The sequence below is a fragment of the Pimephales promelas genome, chromosome 12 (assembly GCF_988280905.1).
Source record: "Pimephales promelas chromosome 12, fPimPro1.hap1.1, whole genome shotgun sequence".
Taxonomy (NCBI): Eukaryota; Metazoa; Chordata; class Actinopteri; order Cypriniformes; family Leuciscidae; genus Pimephales; species Pimephales promelas.
The window spans coordinates 3,436,111-3,455,024 of record NC_142780.1 but is presented as its reverse complement, the minus strand read 5'-3'; the positions used below and the strand labels follow the sequence as shown (position 1 = coordinate 3,455,024).

General features: G+C 39.3%; 2 protein-coding genes across 2 annotated transcripts; one reads left to right on the top strand and one right to left on the bottom strand.

Annotated features, from left to right (window-relative positions):
* Positions 1-2,759: 2,759 nt before the first annotated feature.
* clec3ba (C-type lectin domain family 3, member Ba) lies at positions 2,760-7,555 on the top strand. Its single transcript, XM_089118231.1, has 3 exons — positions 2,760-2,967; positions 3,189-3,284; positions 7,062-7,555. The coding sequence occupies exons 1-3, from the start codon at positions 2,871-2,873 to the stop codon at positions 7,460-7,462; spliced, it is 594 nt and encodes a 197-aa protein (XP_088974357.1). The 5' UTR covers positions 2,760-2,870; the 3' UTR covers positions 7,463-7,555.
* Positions 7,556-13,721: 6,166 nt separating this feature from the next.
* tmem158 (transmembrane protein 158) lies at positions 13,722-15,042 on the bottom strand. Its single transcript, XM_039651232.2, has one exon. The coding sequence runs from the start codon at positions 14,801-14,803 to the stop codon at positions 14,141-14,143; it is 663 nt and encodes a 220-aa protein (XP_039507166.1). The 5' UTR covers positions 14,804-15,042; the 3' UTR covers positions 13,722-14,140.
* Between the last annotated feature and the right edge of the window lie 3,872 nt (positions 15,043-18,914).

Below are 18,914 nucleotides of genomic sequence, written 5' to 3'. Positions count from 1 at the left end.
ACTGTGAGCGCATGTAGCCGACCCATGTGTGCACTTACTGTTCTTTTACATGCTAACATGCCTTATGTCTCGAAACATCAGTTCACTGTAAACCAGCTTCACTGCAGAGAGTCTGCAGGCGCTGACCAGACATCCGGTGCCGGACCGTATCTTCATGACTTGACACACATTACGCCTTATTAAACAAATCTACATGCTGAGATTGCGTTCTGCGCCGGTGTTGAATGTAAGATCTGCTCGTGTGCAGATCCCGTCGAACCGGATGCATAACGAGACTTACTAGCTGGACCGCAATCAGTGGTCAATAATTCTGAACAGAGGTGTAGTTTGTTCTTTGTGTTAAATTAATATGACTGGATACTAATAATGTGTCTGACAGTTTTGTATAATATGTATAAACTATATTGCGATTTATGTTTCTTACTTTTATTTATACTTTTCAAAGCAAAAAATAAAATATATATTTCAAAAAATAAAATCTTGATCTATTTCTCATTCTTTTCTGCTTCAAAGACAAATGAATATTTGCTAAATCCTGAAGGATAATGCCATAATATTCATTAGCCTGACTGACAAATTATTGCTAGTAATCTGCAACAAGTTCTCTTCAACTGGAGAGCGGGGCTAGTCACACTTTTACGCTAGTGAATATTGAGCCAGCATATAGTTAGTCTATAGGCACTTAAGTCTTAACTAGAGAATATTGAATTTTTTTCCAGTATTATTGCCAAGAATAAATATTTCCTGGGGCTAATTGAGAATTAGCCTCAGCTAAAATGTTGTAGTATGGAACATGAGCTTATGTAACATGTCCCTGTTCAAATAAACTTATTTAAAAAAAAACATATATTTATTTAGGGCATCACAGGGCATATGGTCACAGAGGGAATCTGCCATTAAACAAGAATGCATGAAGCTAGAATACAATTCAGAGGCTCTGTTGTTTCTTGGCCATGAAAGTCTTGGGGAAATACTCAAAAATGTTGGGGGCTGGCAAATAAATAAAAAATCCTGGCGGGGAAAGAGTTAATCCACATCTTTGCTGCTGACATTCAATGGTCCAATTCGACCATACAAATAAGCAAAAATGACCACATTTGTGTTTTTTTTTTTCTTTTTATTGTTACAGTAAAGGCTTGTTTGAGCGGCGCCCTCTACTGTACAGGCGCGAATCTGTATTTCCTTCAGTCTGAGGCTTTATTTATTTAAAGGGGTGATGAACTGAGAAATCAAATTTTCCTTGAGCTTTTTGATATCTAAGAGGTTATCATATTATAAGAATATCCTGTAAGTTTCAGAACAGAAAACGTCCTTGTTAGTCCAATAAAAGCTTTTATTGACACCAGCCTCTGAAAACGTCTCGTTTTGAAAAGTGGGAAACTATGACGTCGAAGGGGTTAAAACACCACCCCCGCAGAAGAAGATCAACGCCTACTTCAACACGGCCGGTTTAGCCCCGCCCACCGATTCGCGCATTACACGCATAGCTAAATAGCCTAACTTACATGCCTATCTCGTGATGACAAACCGGATCGTTCTACCGAGCAATACAGAATATTTTGCACTGCCTGGTTGTGGAAGAAGACAGTCGCTGCATAAGCTTCCTCTGGATTCCAATAGGACTTCATGGATAAACTTTATTTTTAATGACGTTCCAGCTGATGAGGGTAAAACATCGTTGTCTGTTCGCTTCATTTTACTGAGGATTGTTTTGTAAACAAGACTGGATTTGCAGACCGATTAAGAGTAAAGAACGGTGCTGTGCCGTCTATATTGGATTTGGATCTGACAGGAATTGTGCAACACACGGACTCTGGGTCGAACATGTATGGGCGAATCCGATTGCCATTTGACAACATAGGACGTTTTCCCCCACGTACACCGACGGGTGAGTTAAACTCATTATAATATGCAAAACTGTTCTCCACTCACAGCAGTGGGTGTTTACTTCCAAGTCTTTAGTGCGACACGCCCATAAAAACCGACCGTTTTTCAGGAAGGCTCACAACCATAGACTGTAGCTCACAACTTGGGTACAAAATAGCCTATTACTTATTAATTTTGATGTTTTTGAATGCAAAAACCAAGCGAACGTCTTAAGTTGACCTCAGACAACAATATAATTTAACTTTTAGTGTGAAAGGGCCTTCACATTTGCCAAAATGTAATGAACTTTTATTATTATTATTAAAAAACAAACAAGAAAGCCCAGCCCAGATGAGAAAAAGCACTGTACTTTCGGTTACAAGTAACTAACGCAATTAGTTTCTTCTTCAGGGTATAACGTAATGTCAATGCATTACTTTTAAAAGTCCCTCTCCCCAACACTGGTTAAAACTGCTCCATGTGTTTCTAGTTAACACCCGTCATGTTGTGCCAAATGCCTGTGTGTGTGTGTGAACGGACATGACACTCCACCCAGTGAGGTTATAGCGCTGATGTAATACAATAGCACAAACAAATGTAAATAACGTGCTTTTGGATAGCACTAAATCAAATTCATGATCCTAATAAAAATGCTTTGGTTGCAAATTACAGGACAGAGTAAACAATGATAAACACAAATGTTTCTCATTACTATTGATGATTAACTACTGTAACAAGAAGTCACTGAGACATTGATTAGTAAAAAATGCAGTGCAATACAATATAATACTACTACTGTCTACATAATCATAATGTGAAATAACTTGCAGTGTAGTGCTGCAATAATGCAGCCACACAGTGCCAGAAAAAAGGCTTGTTGATCTGTTCAACATGCTGTTAAATGGAAATCATCTGTTCCTCGTGCTGTTACGCTGCTCGTGACGGACAGCTCGACTTCAGCAGAGCAGATCAGTGGCTTCTACACACAGTTTAACGTGAGCATTATGGATTTTAAAGCCGTCAAGCTTCTTTTTTGTGTCGTTTGTCTGGTGCGGTCCAGCCCGGAGGAGAGCTCTACAAAGAGAAAGAATGGGAAAAAAGGTAAACAGAAAATGCTTTATTAAGATGAAACAATTTTACACAGCATAAACCATTTCTATTTGTGCTTTTATGCAATAGTTTGCATTAGGTGGTAAAACATTAGATTTTACAAAATTTATTTAAGTCAGTTAAGTTAGTCTACGTTTTTTGAAAACATATTGCATGAATTTAAACTGGCGATGTTTGTTTATCATGTGTAATTTCTGTCCTTTAAAAAAAAGAGTCGAACAGTGCTGCTATTGAGGAGCTGAAGAAACAGATCGATCAGATTGTGCAGGATCTGAATCTTTTGAAGGAACAACAAGCCTTACAAACAGGTACTGGACAAAGTATATCTATAATTCAAATAAAGAGATTGAGAAATATATATATAAAAAATAATAATATTTGTTTAGTGCACAATACATCCAAAGCATCAAAGCAGCTTTAAAGAAAATACTCGTTTCAAAATTAGAATTTAGGAAGAACTCCATTATCAGCCAACGTTAACTCTCTGGGGACTAAGCCCTTTTTGGTCCGTTTTCTCTATTTTTACAATAGGGCTTATAAACTACATTTAATGGAGATGGTACACTATGTGTTTGGTATCTATGGCTTCAGAAGACCCTAAGCTAACATAAGCATGCATGTAATGTGTTTATAAAGGAAGTATGAGTGAAAAATGTACAATATACAACAGAATTTCAAAAAAAGAAATTCGATTTTTGTCATTTATTTTTGAAAATCACACAACAATACTGAACAGTTTTTGAACAAAAAATATATTTGTCAGAGCCTTTGCTTGACAGAGGTTGTAAAAATGTTGATGTCTCATTTTAAAATCAGACTTTCCCTTTCAGTCGGTCATGTTTGACTTCACGTACCGACGAATTGGGATCTTGCCTAAGAGCCCAATCACCTTTGAGTGTAAGCTAAATGAGCCAATGGAGATTGGCGTGCAAGAGCGCCACGGAGCACTGGTATAAATACGGAAGCAGATGCAATACACACATTTGCCTTTCAATTCGGAGCTGAATGGTTCGTTTGTTCCTTTTTCTGCCCAAAACTGGTCTGGTACTTCTTCCCCCCTCTCTACCCTTGATGGCGGGGTGGCCAAAGGGTGCATGCATATTCCTCCAGTTGATCACGCTGTAGTGATGCACCTGTGTCCTAAAAGTGCTTTCTGGAGGGGTAATCCGTGTCACCCATTCAAGGCTTGTAAGTTCTCGTACGTTCTCACGGGCAAGACTAGACAGACTGCCTCCATTCTGAACGCCATGGCTCCTACACGTCTACCAGGTCAAGGCTTTAAAGGAGTTTCACGAGGGTAGTACTGACCCAGGGCTTATGCAGGAGCTGCACACAGCGACGGACCTCACCCTACGAGTTATGAAAGTCACTGAGCACTCCATCTCTGACTGAACCTGTCGGATATGCGGGAGGCCGATAAATATCAGTTCTTGGACTCCCCTATCTCCCCGGCCGTCCTCTTCGTGATGTGATGGAGAATTTTGCTCAACCGCACAGAGGCAGACGGAGGCCCAACTGGACCTGGTTCCCAGAACTCATGCTCCTCATGGCCGCCCCACCCTGGCGTATTCCTCTGTGAAAGAACCTAGCTTTCATCAAGAGGGTCGGGGACATGCAGGAATTTTTCGGTCAACGAATCAGGCCCGCTAAATCTCACGTCATCCTGAGGCCCAGATATATGCCCAAGGTTCCCACCCCTCCCTTTCGGGACCAGGTGTTGGACCTGCAAGCGCTGCCCTTGGATGAGGCAGACCCATCCCTGGATTTGCTCTGTCCGCACCAAAGAGCTTTAGGGCCTTGGACCAGCTCTTTGTCTGTTATGGAGGCCAGGAGAAGGTAATAGCTGTCTCCAAGCAGATGATGGCCCACTGGATAATAGATGCCATCGCCTTGGCGTTAAACCCAAGGCATGCCTTTCCCCCTCAGGTTGAGAGCAACCTCATAGACATTCCATATGCTGCCCGAACGCCAGTCCATATGTGTAATTCCTCCCTTGAGGTAGGATGCGGATTCCACAGCATCCTTTTTAAAACATATAAGGGCACGTTTTCCCAGTGTTATCCAATAGTCTCGCTGAATAGGTCATGCAGAACAGCAGTGATCAACTTACTCGGCGTAAGCCCTGTCCCATCTTCCTGCTCTCAGGCGAGATCCCTATTCGTCGGTACGTGGACGTGACGTCTCCATTCCCTCCTTCAAGGAATGAGGGTTACATATACTATAATATACACTCACCTAAAGGATTATTAGGAACACCTGTTCAATTTCTCATTAATGCAATTATCTAATCAACCAATCACATGGTCAAGACAATCTCCTGAACTACAAACTGAATGTCAGAATGGGAAAGAAAGATGATTTAAGCAATTTTGAGCGTGCCATGGTTGTTGGTGTCAGAGTATTTCACAATCTGCTCAGTTACTGGGATTTTCACGCACAACCATTTCTAGGGTTTACAAAGAATGGTGTGGAAAGGGAAAAACATCCAGTATGCGGCAGTCCTGTGGTCGAAAACGCCTTGTTGATGCTAGAGGTCAGAGGAGAATGGGCCGACTGATTCAAGCTGATAGAAGAGCAACTTTGACTGAAATAACCACTCGTTACAACCGAGGTATGCAGCAAAGCATTTGTGGAGAAGACACAACACACACAACCTTGAGGCGGATGGGCTACAACAGCAGAAGACCCCACCGGGTACCACTCATCTCCACTACAAATAGGAAAAAGAAGCGACAATTTGCAAGAGCTCACCAAAATTGGACAGTTGAAGACTGGAAAAATGTTGATGAGTCTCGATTTCTGTTGAGACGTTCAGATGGTAGAGTCAGAATTTGGCGTAAACAGAATGAGAACATGGATCCATCATGCCTTGTTCCCACTGTGCAGGCTGGTGGTGGTGGTCTTAGTGCCAATTGGGCATCGTTTAAATGCCATGGCCTACCTGAGCATTGTTTCTGACCATGTCCATCCCTTTGCCCATCCCATCCACTGATGGCTGGATAATGCACCATGTCACAAAGCTCGAATCGGTTTCTTGAACATGACAATGAGTTGACTGTACTAAAATGGCCCCACAGTCAGCAGATCTCAACCCAATAGAGCATCTTTGGGATGTGGTGGAACGGGAGCTTCGTGTCCTGGATGTTCATCCCACAAATCTCCGTCAACTGCAAGATGCTATCCTATCAATATGGGCCAACATTTCTAAAGAATGCTTTCAGCACCTTGTTGAATCAACGCCACGTAGAATTACGGCAGTTCTGAAGGTGAAAGGGGGTCAAACGCAGTATTAGTATGGTGTTCCTAATAATCCTTTAGGTGAGTATATAACCGAGATGTTTTGTAGCCAGAATGGTGTAGTTACAACATCTAGGGTATTTTCAATATTACATTGGTTAAATGATTGACACTCAGATACACAACAATATGAAGTACTGTGTACTTCAGGTTCATTTTATTTAAATAAAATTAATTTCAGTTCAAGTATCTTTTCCAAATATATTTTAGGTAGTAAGTATACTAAACGCAGTGTACTTGTAGTATACTTGAGAGTGTACTATTTCAATAATTCTTGGGACTAAATTGGCCCACTTTTTGAGAACTATAGTTTACAAATAATAATGCTTTAAAATAATATGCGTTAAAATAAAATAAAAGAATACTTAAGTGTGAACTGAATGTAATGTTTTCGGACACTCAATTGCATGTTATTTGAAATTAAATAAAACTCTATTGTAGTTTAAATGTATATTAAATGCAATTAGCTGAACTTAAGAGTGCTTTTAATGTAAGCTTTTAATATGCACTTAAGTGTCATTATATTGAAATGTGAATGTCATGTATTTAATATATGTTGTTAGTTAAGCACTTCTGTTTCACAAGGGTAATGTCTGCAAGATTTTGTTGTTGATGTACGTCTTCCTGGAAAACATTCTCTTATGACATATACACACAAGTATGACGTGTGGAATTCAGTGTTGTCTGTTGTGTGTTAGTCACAGGTCATAACAGTACGACCGTGTAATGACCTGGACGAACACATCTAACTTTTATTTGATCCTAAAGCTCTTTCCTTCTCTCTTCAGTTTGCCTGAAAGGCATCAAGATCCCAGGCAAATGTTTTCTTGCAGAAACGATGAAGAAGACCTTTCACTCGGCAAACGACGACTGCATTGCAAAAGGTGGGACACTCAGCAGCCCTCTCTCAGGCGATGAGAACGACCAGCTGTACGGGTACGTCCGGCAGACCATCGGGCCAGAAGGGCACGTCTGGTTGGGTTTAAATGACATATTAAAGGAGGGCGAGTGGACTGACCAGACCGGCTCACCAACACGCTTTAAGAACTGGGAATCAGAGATCACCCATCAGCCTGACGGGGGCCGCAGCCAGAACTGTGCCATCCTGTCCAGTACGGCCAATGGGAAGTGGTTCGACGAGGACTGTCGTGGTGAAAGGGCATCTATCTGCCAGTTCAACATCGTCTAAGCTCTTAGTAGATGCATGGTAAACATATACAATACACAAACAAAACTCTTAAAATCCAAAAAGGAGTTATTTTTCCTGCAATTCCTCTTAAAGTCCCGCTGTGGTGAAAATCAAGCTTTTACTGTTGTTAAATGTGTTTTTAATATGCTTTAAGTCAAACCATCGACAGCATTGCTGAGTATTTTCTGCTTAAAACTGCAGTGAACCAATGACAGTCTCAAAAACACGGTTTGAAATTGCTGGTGTTTCTGATGTCACTTACGACCTTGTAACCAATCAGATCAAAGTGTGATCGTCAACCAGTGGATCTCTGAGCTGAGTGAGTGAGTGGAGGTGGGGCTCATTTGCATATTCATAGAACCACGTATACTAGATGAAACAGGGGTGTGGTAGAATATATTCAGCTATTTTAAGGCAAGCAAAAAATGTAAACGTCATTTTGGTGATGAAATGTGAGTTTTAAGGAATAAAATTATTGACTACAGGGGGACTTTAAAAATAAAAATAAGGCTCTTTAAAAGTAAAGGGACTTTCCACAGCTATTCCATAGAACCACCATTTTGGGTTCCCCAAATAACCTTTCAGTGAACCATTCTTAAAATAATTTTTGTCCTTTTAATAAACCTTTTCCACTAAAAAGAACCTTTTGTGGAATGGAAAGGTTCCATGGAACCATCGGTCCCAATAAAGAACCTTTAATTTTAAGTGTAAACAGTAGAATGTGTAGAACTCTATTGGATCTTTATTATAACCATCATCATAGTTATGTTTACAAGTATGTTAAAAAATGAGTTTATATTGACAAAAATACTGAGTACTGAATTTTAATAAAAATTATTATTATGTAAACTAACAGGAACTGCATTTACGTAAAAAGTGCACTCTACGTTTTACATTTTGGCAAATTCATTTTGTACAATCTCATTTGTTTTTTTTTTGTAAGATCTGCTTACGCCCCACTGAGGGTTAGGTTTGGGATAAACCTTTATGGTTTATTAAAAAAATATATATATTAAGAATTTATACAAAATCGCCAACTTGTAAAATAGTCATGGAATATTACACCTTTTCCTCTTTCAATTCTTGTTTTGAAAATCTGTAATTCCTGCAAATGTTTTTCTGTGTCTGTAATGGCTTCTTAACTTTTATTGACAACAACAGAAACACACAAAAAAGTCATATTACAAGGCTTGTGCAAGATTATGGGAAAAGTATTACATAACATACTTCTAGAAATGGAGCTTCATTGACTCTTTATTACACCCAATGGGTGTCACCCATGTGAAATAGGTATGCAGTGTCGAAATGATTGGTTACACTTTATTTAAGGTGTTTTTGTTACATTTAAGTAATATTTCGTAACTACATGTACATACTGTAGGATTAGGGTTTACGCAAGGTCTTTCGATCGCTTACCTCTCTGCAGTCGTGCGCGTTAAGAGCTCAACATCTGTCTCGCATGCACGCTCACTCTAGATTACAGGATATTTTTACTAATTTGCGGTAAAACTAGTCGATCACGAGTGGCTCAACTGGTATATCTATAGATCAACTCATCTTTCAGGCATTTGACCGACCTCCCGGGTTGAAACTTCAGCGTGAGAAATCGGGAGTGTGGCGTGAGAACGTGAGAATTGGCTCAATTGCGTGAGTTGGCAGCCCTGTTTTTGTGTTTCATTAATTTTGTGTTTCATTAATGGCGGACAGATGACTAGCAGTTCCTGTGTGGTTCGATGCTCTTCAATTTGACTGAAGAGTATATAATTATAAAATTACATCACAACTGTTGCGATTTGATGATCACACTGAGCCATATCACATTCTCACAAACATGCACTGTCAAAATTCATTTAAAAAAAGATTCCCAGACAACCAGCGTTTCAATGCAGATTTTTACTCACATTTAGCTCTTCGAACCCTCGCTAGGCAAAGTGTGTCCCGCAGATGGCGCCACGATTAAAAAAAGTAACATTTTGCAGTTTTAGTAATTATTTATAGCTATTTTGCGATTTCAGTCATCATAAGGCAACCAGTTATAGTTGAAGTACTGTAATAAATAAAAACAAAAACGTAATTAAACCAATAGACATTTAAAAAATAAAAAAATTACCAAGACACCCAAAAATTTACTTAAACTTTAAAGGGATAGTTCACTTTGAAATTAATTTTTGATATGTTTTAGCTTACCTCAAGGCCATCCAAAATGTAGGTGTCTTTGTTTCCACAGCATTTTCAATTTTTACGTTTTTTGGTGAAACCGTTGTTGTCTGTCAGTCATATCATGCAGTTTTGGGGGTTTCACCTCAAAGAGCATGCACAGAGAAGTCCAAATTAAACATGATTTAACTAATCGTGAATGTAACTACACATTGATGGCCTAAGACACGAAACGAGCGGTTTGTGTGAGAAAATGAACAGTATTAATATCGTTTTTACCTCTTGTTAACAGCCATGTCCAACTGATCTGAATCAGATGTCCAACTGAACCGAACTGAACCGTCTCCAGACGTTCTGCCGGAAGTGATCTCTCGCGCGTCTACGTCACGCATTGTTTACAGAGATTTCGGAAGTTTTATCTTTCAATAAACATATTTAGATATATCGAAATCTTCTTCCATTGCGATTTCCCGTATATCTAAATATGTTTAGTCGATGTTTTCTTTTTATGCCTTTTTTCCTCAGTGTAGAGCATTATAATCAATACTGTTTGTGAATGCAGTGGCCAATCGGAGGGGTTTAGATTAATTTCATAATTTGTCTATTTACTGTACATTATACAATTGTTGAGTATGAGAAGCCTTAAAGGAGAACTCCGGCGAACAATGAACCTTTGGTCTAATAAAACATCGATACCTAGTCAAGCGTTCTCTGAGATTTGTTTTCATGATAATCGAATGTAAAGAGTTTTATCTCTAAAAGCTGTTTAGCGTATAATGCTAGTAATGGGGGCATTGACTAAGTAAAAAGAAATCGCTAGTTTATACCACTAACAAGGCTCAAAATAGCCTGTAACATAACGCTGTAACATAATGAGGCTCCATACATGCAAAACGAAGCATTGAGAACTTTACGAAGATACTTTATGAAGACAGTTCACTTCGTGTATACAGACAGGAGCCATCTTAAAAAATAGTCTCGATAAGTCAAACCACGAACGCCGTTCATACAGTTCAGAAGTTCGCTGAACTTCATAGAGTTCAGATCACTCAGCACGACGTTCATGGTTTGACTTATCGAGACTATTTTTTTAGATGGCTCCTGTCTGTATACACGAAGTGAACTGTCTTCATAAAGTATCTTCTTATTAAACGGTCTGTACACTTACAAAGTTCTCAATGCTTCGTTTTGCATGTAGGGAGCCTCATTATGTTACTGCGTTAGACTGGGGCTATTTTGAGCCTTGTTAGTGGTATAAACTAGCGATTTCTTTTTACTTAGTCAATGCCCCCATTACTAGCATTATACGCTAAACAGTTTTAAGAGATAAAACTCTTTACATTCGATTATCATGAAAACAAAAAAACAAAGGTGGCCTAAGATTTTTGCGAATGATTTAGTTAGTGCCATTTGTGCATTCACGCGTTTGACGCGAATTTGCGTCTGCCGCTCATGTGGTGAAGTGTCTGGATATGCTTCAATAAATTATTTTGTAGCTATATGACTAAATGCATGGTGGGATTATGCACAACAAAGCAAATATTTTATCACTTAAAACATTATTTCTACATACCAGACATGTTCATTTTGTATTTAATGTTATTCATTCCATATCTAGATTATATGAAATAGTATTATGATTTAAAGTCAATCAACATATGTGCATAAGTTCGTGTCTGGACGTGAGAGAGAAAAAAATCACAGAACAGATTAATAACTTTTGATGGCTGGCTCTATTTATCATCAAAACAAAAATAAATGACAGCTAGATTAGGTGGATGAGGGCGAGGGTGATCCTCTCTCCGATGCGGGACAACAGGTCAGGTGCCATCTGTAAAAATTGAGGTTAAAATATCCCAAAAATGAGCTACACGCATCAAAAGAATGAAAAGAAATAAGTGCAATGATGTCATTAAAAAACTGACAAGTTATAGTGCTGCCGAGATATTAACCTGAATTAGCACGCTAAATTACTAGCCCCGGCCCGGCAGGTGTCGTAATACCAGTTTCGGCCATGGGAGGCGGTATGCGGGCGGGCAACATAACCACCAGCCAAACTGCAATACACGAGTGAGTCGCGCTCGCGCCGGTGTGTACTTGAACCTGATGTCGTGTGGAAATACAGCCCATTACTACATTTCAGTTCAGGGAAGAGTTCAAAAAATTATTGGTCGACATTATGCATGAGGAATACATTTTGGTAAGTTGTAGCATACTGTATTTTTCAACAGAGTTCATGTCCTTTTTCCATTAGCTAGTAGAGACGATCGGTTCACGTGCGCTAGGGATCTGTGGTGTAACATGTACAAGCGCCGAAACGGTATTTATTCTTGCGTAATAAAATTGACAGAATCTGAGATCTTAACTAACCTGCTTGCTAAGTGTCAATTGCGTGTGTCTCACGGTGAATTCCGGCGCTAGCTTGATCAACATCAGCAAATGCTGTCTGTCAAATTAATTCACTAACAATAAAAGTGTAATATGAACAAAACGAATGCCATAAACTTCAAATAATTACCCAAGCTTTTATTTTCCCATATCGTCGAAATGCACCAGCTTGTTTTTGAGACAGGCGTCTATGAGGCGGTCTTCATCATTTAGTGTTGAGATGTTGTTCATTGAGTCTCTGATCTCTAAAAATCTCCAAATGTTCCACGTGAAACTGCGGTCTTCCAACCTTTTACTATCATGTCAAATGATTTGAATAACATGCGCGATGGTTATTTTCTGGAGCAATACTGCCCCCATCTGTTATGGAATATGGAGTAGGATTTGATTTATTATGTTAGATGGCACCTTTAAGGCTGTAAAGATACTGATACAGGAACTGTAGCCTACATTTCATATTATATAGTATATGCCCCTTCATACCATCAGTATCGTCCCTCATAACCTTAAAGGGATACCCCACTTTTTTTTAGAAATAGGCTCATTTTACAACTCCCTCAGAGTTAAACAGTTTAGTTTTACCGTTTTCGAATCCAGTCAGACGATTTTCTGATATTTAGAAGAATATCAGTAACCAGACAGTTTCTGGTCAGAAAGTGGAGTATCCCTTTAACATGGCAATACTGTGTAGAACATTTGGTGAGAATATTGCTATAATAAATGTAGGCCTAGCTTTTTAATATCTTATTAATAACTCTTTGAAATAGCTTCAAAGTTCTTAATTCCTATAATTGTTCCTATTATAAACAACTTAGTTTTTATTTCTATAAATAAAAATGTGTCCATCATTCTAGTTTTCTTGTGGAGATTTAGGATATATTTGTTAGCGCGGATCATAATGACTAATTACATCCCGTGAAGCAAACTTCATGTTTTATTCATTCTGATGCTGATCATTTTCTATAACACAGAGGGCATATATTTATTCCAATGTGATTAACAGATGAGGAGCTGATAATGTTGACCTCAAGAGAATAATAAATCCTTAGGTCTGATCTTTATCCATCAGTTTGAATGGCTTTTTTTAAAAGTCATTATCACTTTGGGAATTTCCAAAAATATTTGAGGACACTTACAATATGACTTTGCAGTTAAAACATTGTAAAGATGTGTGTGTCAATCTCCCATATAGCAAGTTTTGGTGCTTGAGACTGTTTGCCTTTCAGCTATTTGTACTTTTGTTGTAGATTTTGTACCCTTGCTGTGAATAATGAAAGAAAAAAACGAGTGAATCTTCCTCTAATTGAGACCTGCTACAAAACCTCCTCAAAGGAATATTTTATGAATTTATTGATACTACAAATAACAATTATGACAGATCTACAAAGTATAAACCTTATACAAATGTGTTCACTTCATTGTTTACAAACGGTTCATCGCTCAAGCTAAAGTTGAGTTTCCAACATTAATGTCACTTGCGCTTTATTATTATTTACATAAACAAATACAAACACAAGAAATCTGTCCTCAAACTTTTGAAAGTGCAACACTCGTAAAAATAAAAGTTTCAAAAGGTTTTTTTTCCTCCTTTTTGCATTGACAAAAGAAAAACTGGGTTCCTCAAAAGAAACAGTTTTTCTCAGTGTGAAGAGAGAATTATAATAATCTATAGAATATTTGTTAGACCTATAGAATCTATAGAATATTTGTTTACTAGTATCAATGCCAATAAAGAAACTCTATTTTTAAGTGTATCTGTGTTTTCGTAGTAATCTACCAACTAACTACAGCCGTAAAATGCATTTACACACATTGTAAAGAGCTTTGTGTTGTTATTTTTTCCTGAGACACACTCCATTGTTTAATTCCAACGCTATAAACACTTGACATCAGTCAGGAATCTTAAGATAAAAACATTACAAACATTTGAAATGACATCGGAATATCACATAGAATGCATTTCTATTACAATCAATTTAAAAAAAGCAAATAGTAGTAAAATATCTCAGTCCATCCAGGAGATGTTAGCCATTTCAAACACGAGAGTTTAAGCAAATGTAGCTATGTTTTGCAACTAAGTCAACTAATTTAGGAACTCCTTTCTTGTAGATTAAGGCGCTAATTTCTATTCTATTACCTCGGCCTTCTCTGCTCCATTCCATTGGGCAGGAATCCCGCGATAATGGGAACTGGCCATATGAGGGCAGCGACGCTCCATATAATGATGACTAAAGTCATGAAACAAGCCACCAGAGTGGATTCGATGGGTTTGCGGTTGAGCCTCCAGCTCCGGTCCCCCTTCAGCTCGTCCAGCGCGAAATCCACGCAGCAGAAATGCACGGAGTCGCCCGTCGGCGGACCCTCGGACCTACCCCGTCGGAACCTCCGGTACCGGGACAGCCCGCATCCCACGCAGAGTCGGAACTCCTGCTGGCCGCCCGTGATGCCCAGGTGCTCGATGTACACAGGCGAGATCGCGCGGTTGAAGGCGGCGGAGAAGAACGCCTTGCCGTGGTTGTTGGTGGTGTACATGAGCACGTCGCACTGGAAGCCGAAGTTGCTGTCCCAGCGCGCCACGAGTTTGGTGGGGAGTCTCTCCACGCTCACGTTGCACGTCGAGGAGGCTTCGGGCTCCTCCACGGATCTCTTCGAGTAGCCCACATCCACTTCCAGACTGGCCACGAACCTCCCGGAGGAGTTGACGGGCGGCAGCAGGAGGTCCTCGTCGCTCCAGCTGTGTGCGCAGCGGCCGGGAGCGCTCAGAGCCAGCAGGAGAGTGATGGAGATGCTCAGCATGGCAGACCGCGCGGTTCCTCCAGGCGCATGGTGGTCTCGCACTCGCTCTTTATTCCGTGGAGCAGTCCGTCATGTGTGCGCTCCATGAGCTACGCGCGTGTCCTGGAGAGCGCGTGCAGTGACCGAGCGCACCGTTGCGCGTCAGTGACAGTGAGTTCTGCTCCTTCACCTCACTCTGCTCGCTTCTGCTCGTCTACAGGGGTAGGAGGCTCCACATCACAGCAGAGGCAACTCGTGCACTTCAGATGACAGTCGGCGATCACGTGGGTTCAAAAAGATCATTTTCGACACACGCTGAAGATTGACACTCTTTAACTCACTGGTACTGATTTCACTGAAATTATTGTACTTTATTTTAATTATTTTATTTCATATTTTGTATTTCTACACTCTTAGAAGAAATAGAACCCCAAAAGGTTCTATCAGCGCTACTGGAACCCCTAAAAGGTTCTAAATAGAATCCTTTTAAAGAGTTCAATATTAAGAACCCTTTAGGAATGGAACGTTTTGGGTTCATTCATTATCATTTGTTTTGTCCTCTCCGGATTAAATATTTCATATTATTGACAAACATCAAGACCCTAAATTAAATGCATCTATGAATGCATGTGAATGATCACAAAATTCAACATATGGGGGTTAGAAAATGTATATATTTATATCATTTTATGTAGTTCCATTTCAGTGCCATTTCAGTTTTTCTCCTCCATAAATCAGTGTTACTACAACAGTTTAATAAACAATCAATTAAACTACAAAATATTGCAGAATAATGTAATATATGAATGAATAATAGCCTATAAAGAACCTTTGCCAAAAGCTTTTTAGCATAAAAGGTTCTTTGGAGTTGAGACCCCTATACCCAAATGAACCCTTTTTTCTAAGAGTGTACAGGATTTTATGGTAGCCTACTAAGGTTAAAATCCATTTATTCACTTTTTGAGCATAGACCATTTCCAACTTAAACTGTCATAATGCTTTGGAGCAGACAAAAGTTTGGTCTCTTTATAAAGACAACACTTGGCAGATTATTTCTTAAGTGAAATATATATATATATATATATATATATATATAAAAAGGGGAACTTTTAAAACATTTTTAGTAAAAATTTTACATTTATTGTTATGAAAAATGCACGAAAAGGCGTATAAATATGTTTTTAGTTAGTTAGTTTTACTCTAAAGCTGTGAGAAAATCAAAGCCATAAATCTAAACAAGTTGGGTTCCAAATTTGAGGTTGATTTTGAGCTTTCGGATTTTGTTTGTGCGCAATACCAAACGCTTCCACTAGATGAAATTATTCTCCCATTCATTTCCAATTCCAATTTTTGAGCGCGAAAAGTAAAAGTGTGACTATTTATTTCAGAATGTGTGTGTGTGTGTGTGTGTGTGTTTGTACACAGCACATTTACCAAGCTTTGCACCATTCCAATAAATTAAGAAAATTCTAAAAATAAATAAATAAAAAATATGACAGAAAAAAACCCAAAGGGGGACTTTTTACAGAGATGCCATGGATTTTGGTTCACCAAATAATCTTTCCATTTTTATTTTATAAGAACCTTTTATGGAATTGAAAATTACTAGATGTTAAAAATTCATAAATGATACACCTCAGTAACTGGCCTTGAGTCTAAAATTGTGCATGTTGGTTTCCAACAGCAACTGATTCTTATCTTATATTTTATCAACTTATTTTTTTCAGTTGAGTGATCAGTTTTTATTGAACACAATAAAAACACACTTAAATACATTCCTATTCAAATAGGCTGAAGTGTTGCAAGTTGCCACGTGTTGTAAATTCATATTTTTATATATTTCTCTGCAAAAACAATGGTATCCTTTACATTTGTATTACATATTTGGTTTATTGTTCAATTGTTGCTGAAAAAATGAATTTCAACAGTGAATTGTCTGAAATAGTGATACAAAGAGGGGTCACAAAAGGTCAGCGTGTGTTAAATAACCCGTAACTGAACTGGCAGAAATGTTGTGTTAAATAGACTTTAATATGTGCTGCTAAAATATATATTAATTGGAATAAAAAATTACCCTATATTTGGGTCAGGGACAAAAAGTGTTCAAGATAGCAAAACTCTTGTTTTTTGTAAATGTTTGATGATGTTTTGATTAAATTACTGTAATTTGGTGTAATCCAGCCCATTCTCACCCCCAAGGCGTCACTTAAAGGTGCAATACCTAAGATTTTTGCATTAAAATATCCCAAAATCACAAGGCCAGTGTTATATATTTAGTAAAGATGATAACTCACAATATTTCAAATGTTTCAAACAATGTTTAAATCGCGAGAAAATTGAGATTTTAACCAAGGAAACGGCACGTGTCAGCAGGGGTGAGCTGGGAGTCGCGAGTCAATCGCGTCATATCCGCTTACCTCGGTTTCCGCTCTTACTACGTGTAGTCCTGGACAAATGCGGTAGTTGTAGTTGTGCGTTAGCGCCTATCAAACGGCAGCTTGTTTCGCGCATTTGTTATGGAATGGAGCACTTCTTTTCATTTATTCTCGGAATGTGAACTGTTGGCTGTAAAGGGGGTCGCACACCGGACGAGAAGCGCCGCGTCACGTTTAGGACAACTCCAGTAACGTTATCGAACACCGGACGCGCACTTTCTCATCAGTGTATGGCCAGCAATATTGTTATGTTTAATGACAGAAAATGAAGATAATGTCTGTTCTATGTTATTGTACTGTACAATTAAATACAATCGTTGCTGAGTCTGCATTCTGAAAACTTTACCTCAGATCATCCGTTCACAGAATGAATTGAGAATCTCACGTGAAAAATCTATTAATAATCAGTAATTGTCATTCAAGCAGCTGATTTCTGTAAATGACTGCAAAACTAAATGCATAGATATTGCAGCATAGGGCAAAGTCAGGATCCATTAGCAACGGTTTGAGGCAAAAATAATTACAATTTTATATAAAACTATGTAAATGGCGCTCTGTGGCGCAGCAGGGTTTTGAACACGGTCCTGAAACGTTGCTGGGCGCCGCGGACAGACGCCGAATGGCGCCGCCGGTATGTGTACACTTATAGATAATAATGTGTTCGAATAATTATGTGGTGCAACGCGGCGCTGCAGCTTCTCGTCCGGTGTGCGACCCCCTTAACGTTAATTTTGTGAAACTGTAGCTGTGGTTGAATACTTACACGACATGAAAAGATGTGTCAAATGTACATTGCAGACATCCCAAGTCTCCCGGATCTCCCGCATATTGATAGCGTTTCCCTGATGCCCGCAAATTAGTTCAAATCTCCCGGGATATAATGTTAGAGCGAGACATACATACTGCGCGCATAACATACAGCGCGCTGCGCGTGCACTGTACAGAGGGAGAGACTTTGCGTTTGTGCCTCGCGAACGCGAAAGTTAGCCTTCCCTCCCACCCCCACAATCTTGTTATCGAAATATACCTCCCGGAAATGAATTCTTGCAGGTTGGGATAACTGACATTAAATTGATTTTTTATTTTTATAAAGTTACCAAGGAGGGCCAACCACGTCAACTCCTTGCGAGAGACCTGCCCCTTCAAACCCTCTTCGTCCAGTGACTCGTACAGTAACATCTGTGATAACTAATTTACTTTTGAACCTGACTTTTCTTGCACGGTTATTTCAGTTTAATGAAATACAAGCATGTCATTAAACGCAACGTTTATAGAAATCGAACTTTACCTCATCCATGACAACTAATTTTCGATTCCCGTCTGACTGATTTATCCACGGTGGAGTTGAAAACAACAGTTCCCATCATTCCGCGTTCCTCCACGGCGTCATCAAGCAAAGCCGTTGTTGTTGTTTTGAATGTAGCGCCCTCTAGCGGCATCTAGATCTTAGGTATTGCACCTTTAACTGACGCCTTGGGAAGCATTTGGACATGCTTCAATATCTGACGCTTTAGGCGCCCTTTAGCGTCAGTTAGATGACGCCCAAGGATCGCGTGTACCCTACCCCCACCCCACACCTAAACCTAACCGCGTCCTCTAACTGACGCTTTCCTTTAGCGTCAGTTAGATGACGCCGTAGGATCGCGTCATGTAAGTGACGCTAAAGGGCGCCTAAAACGTCAAATATTGAAGCATGG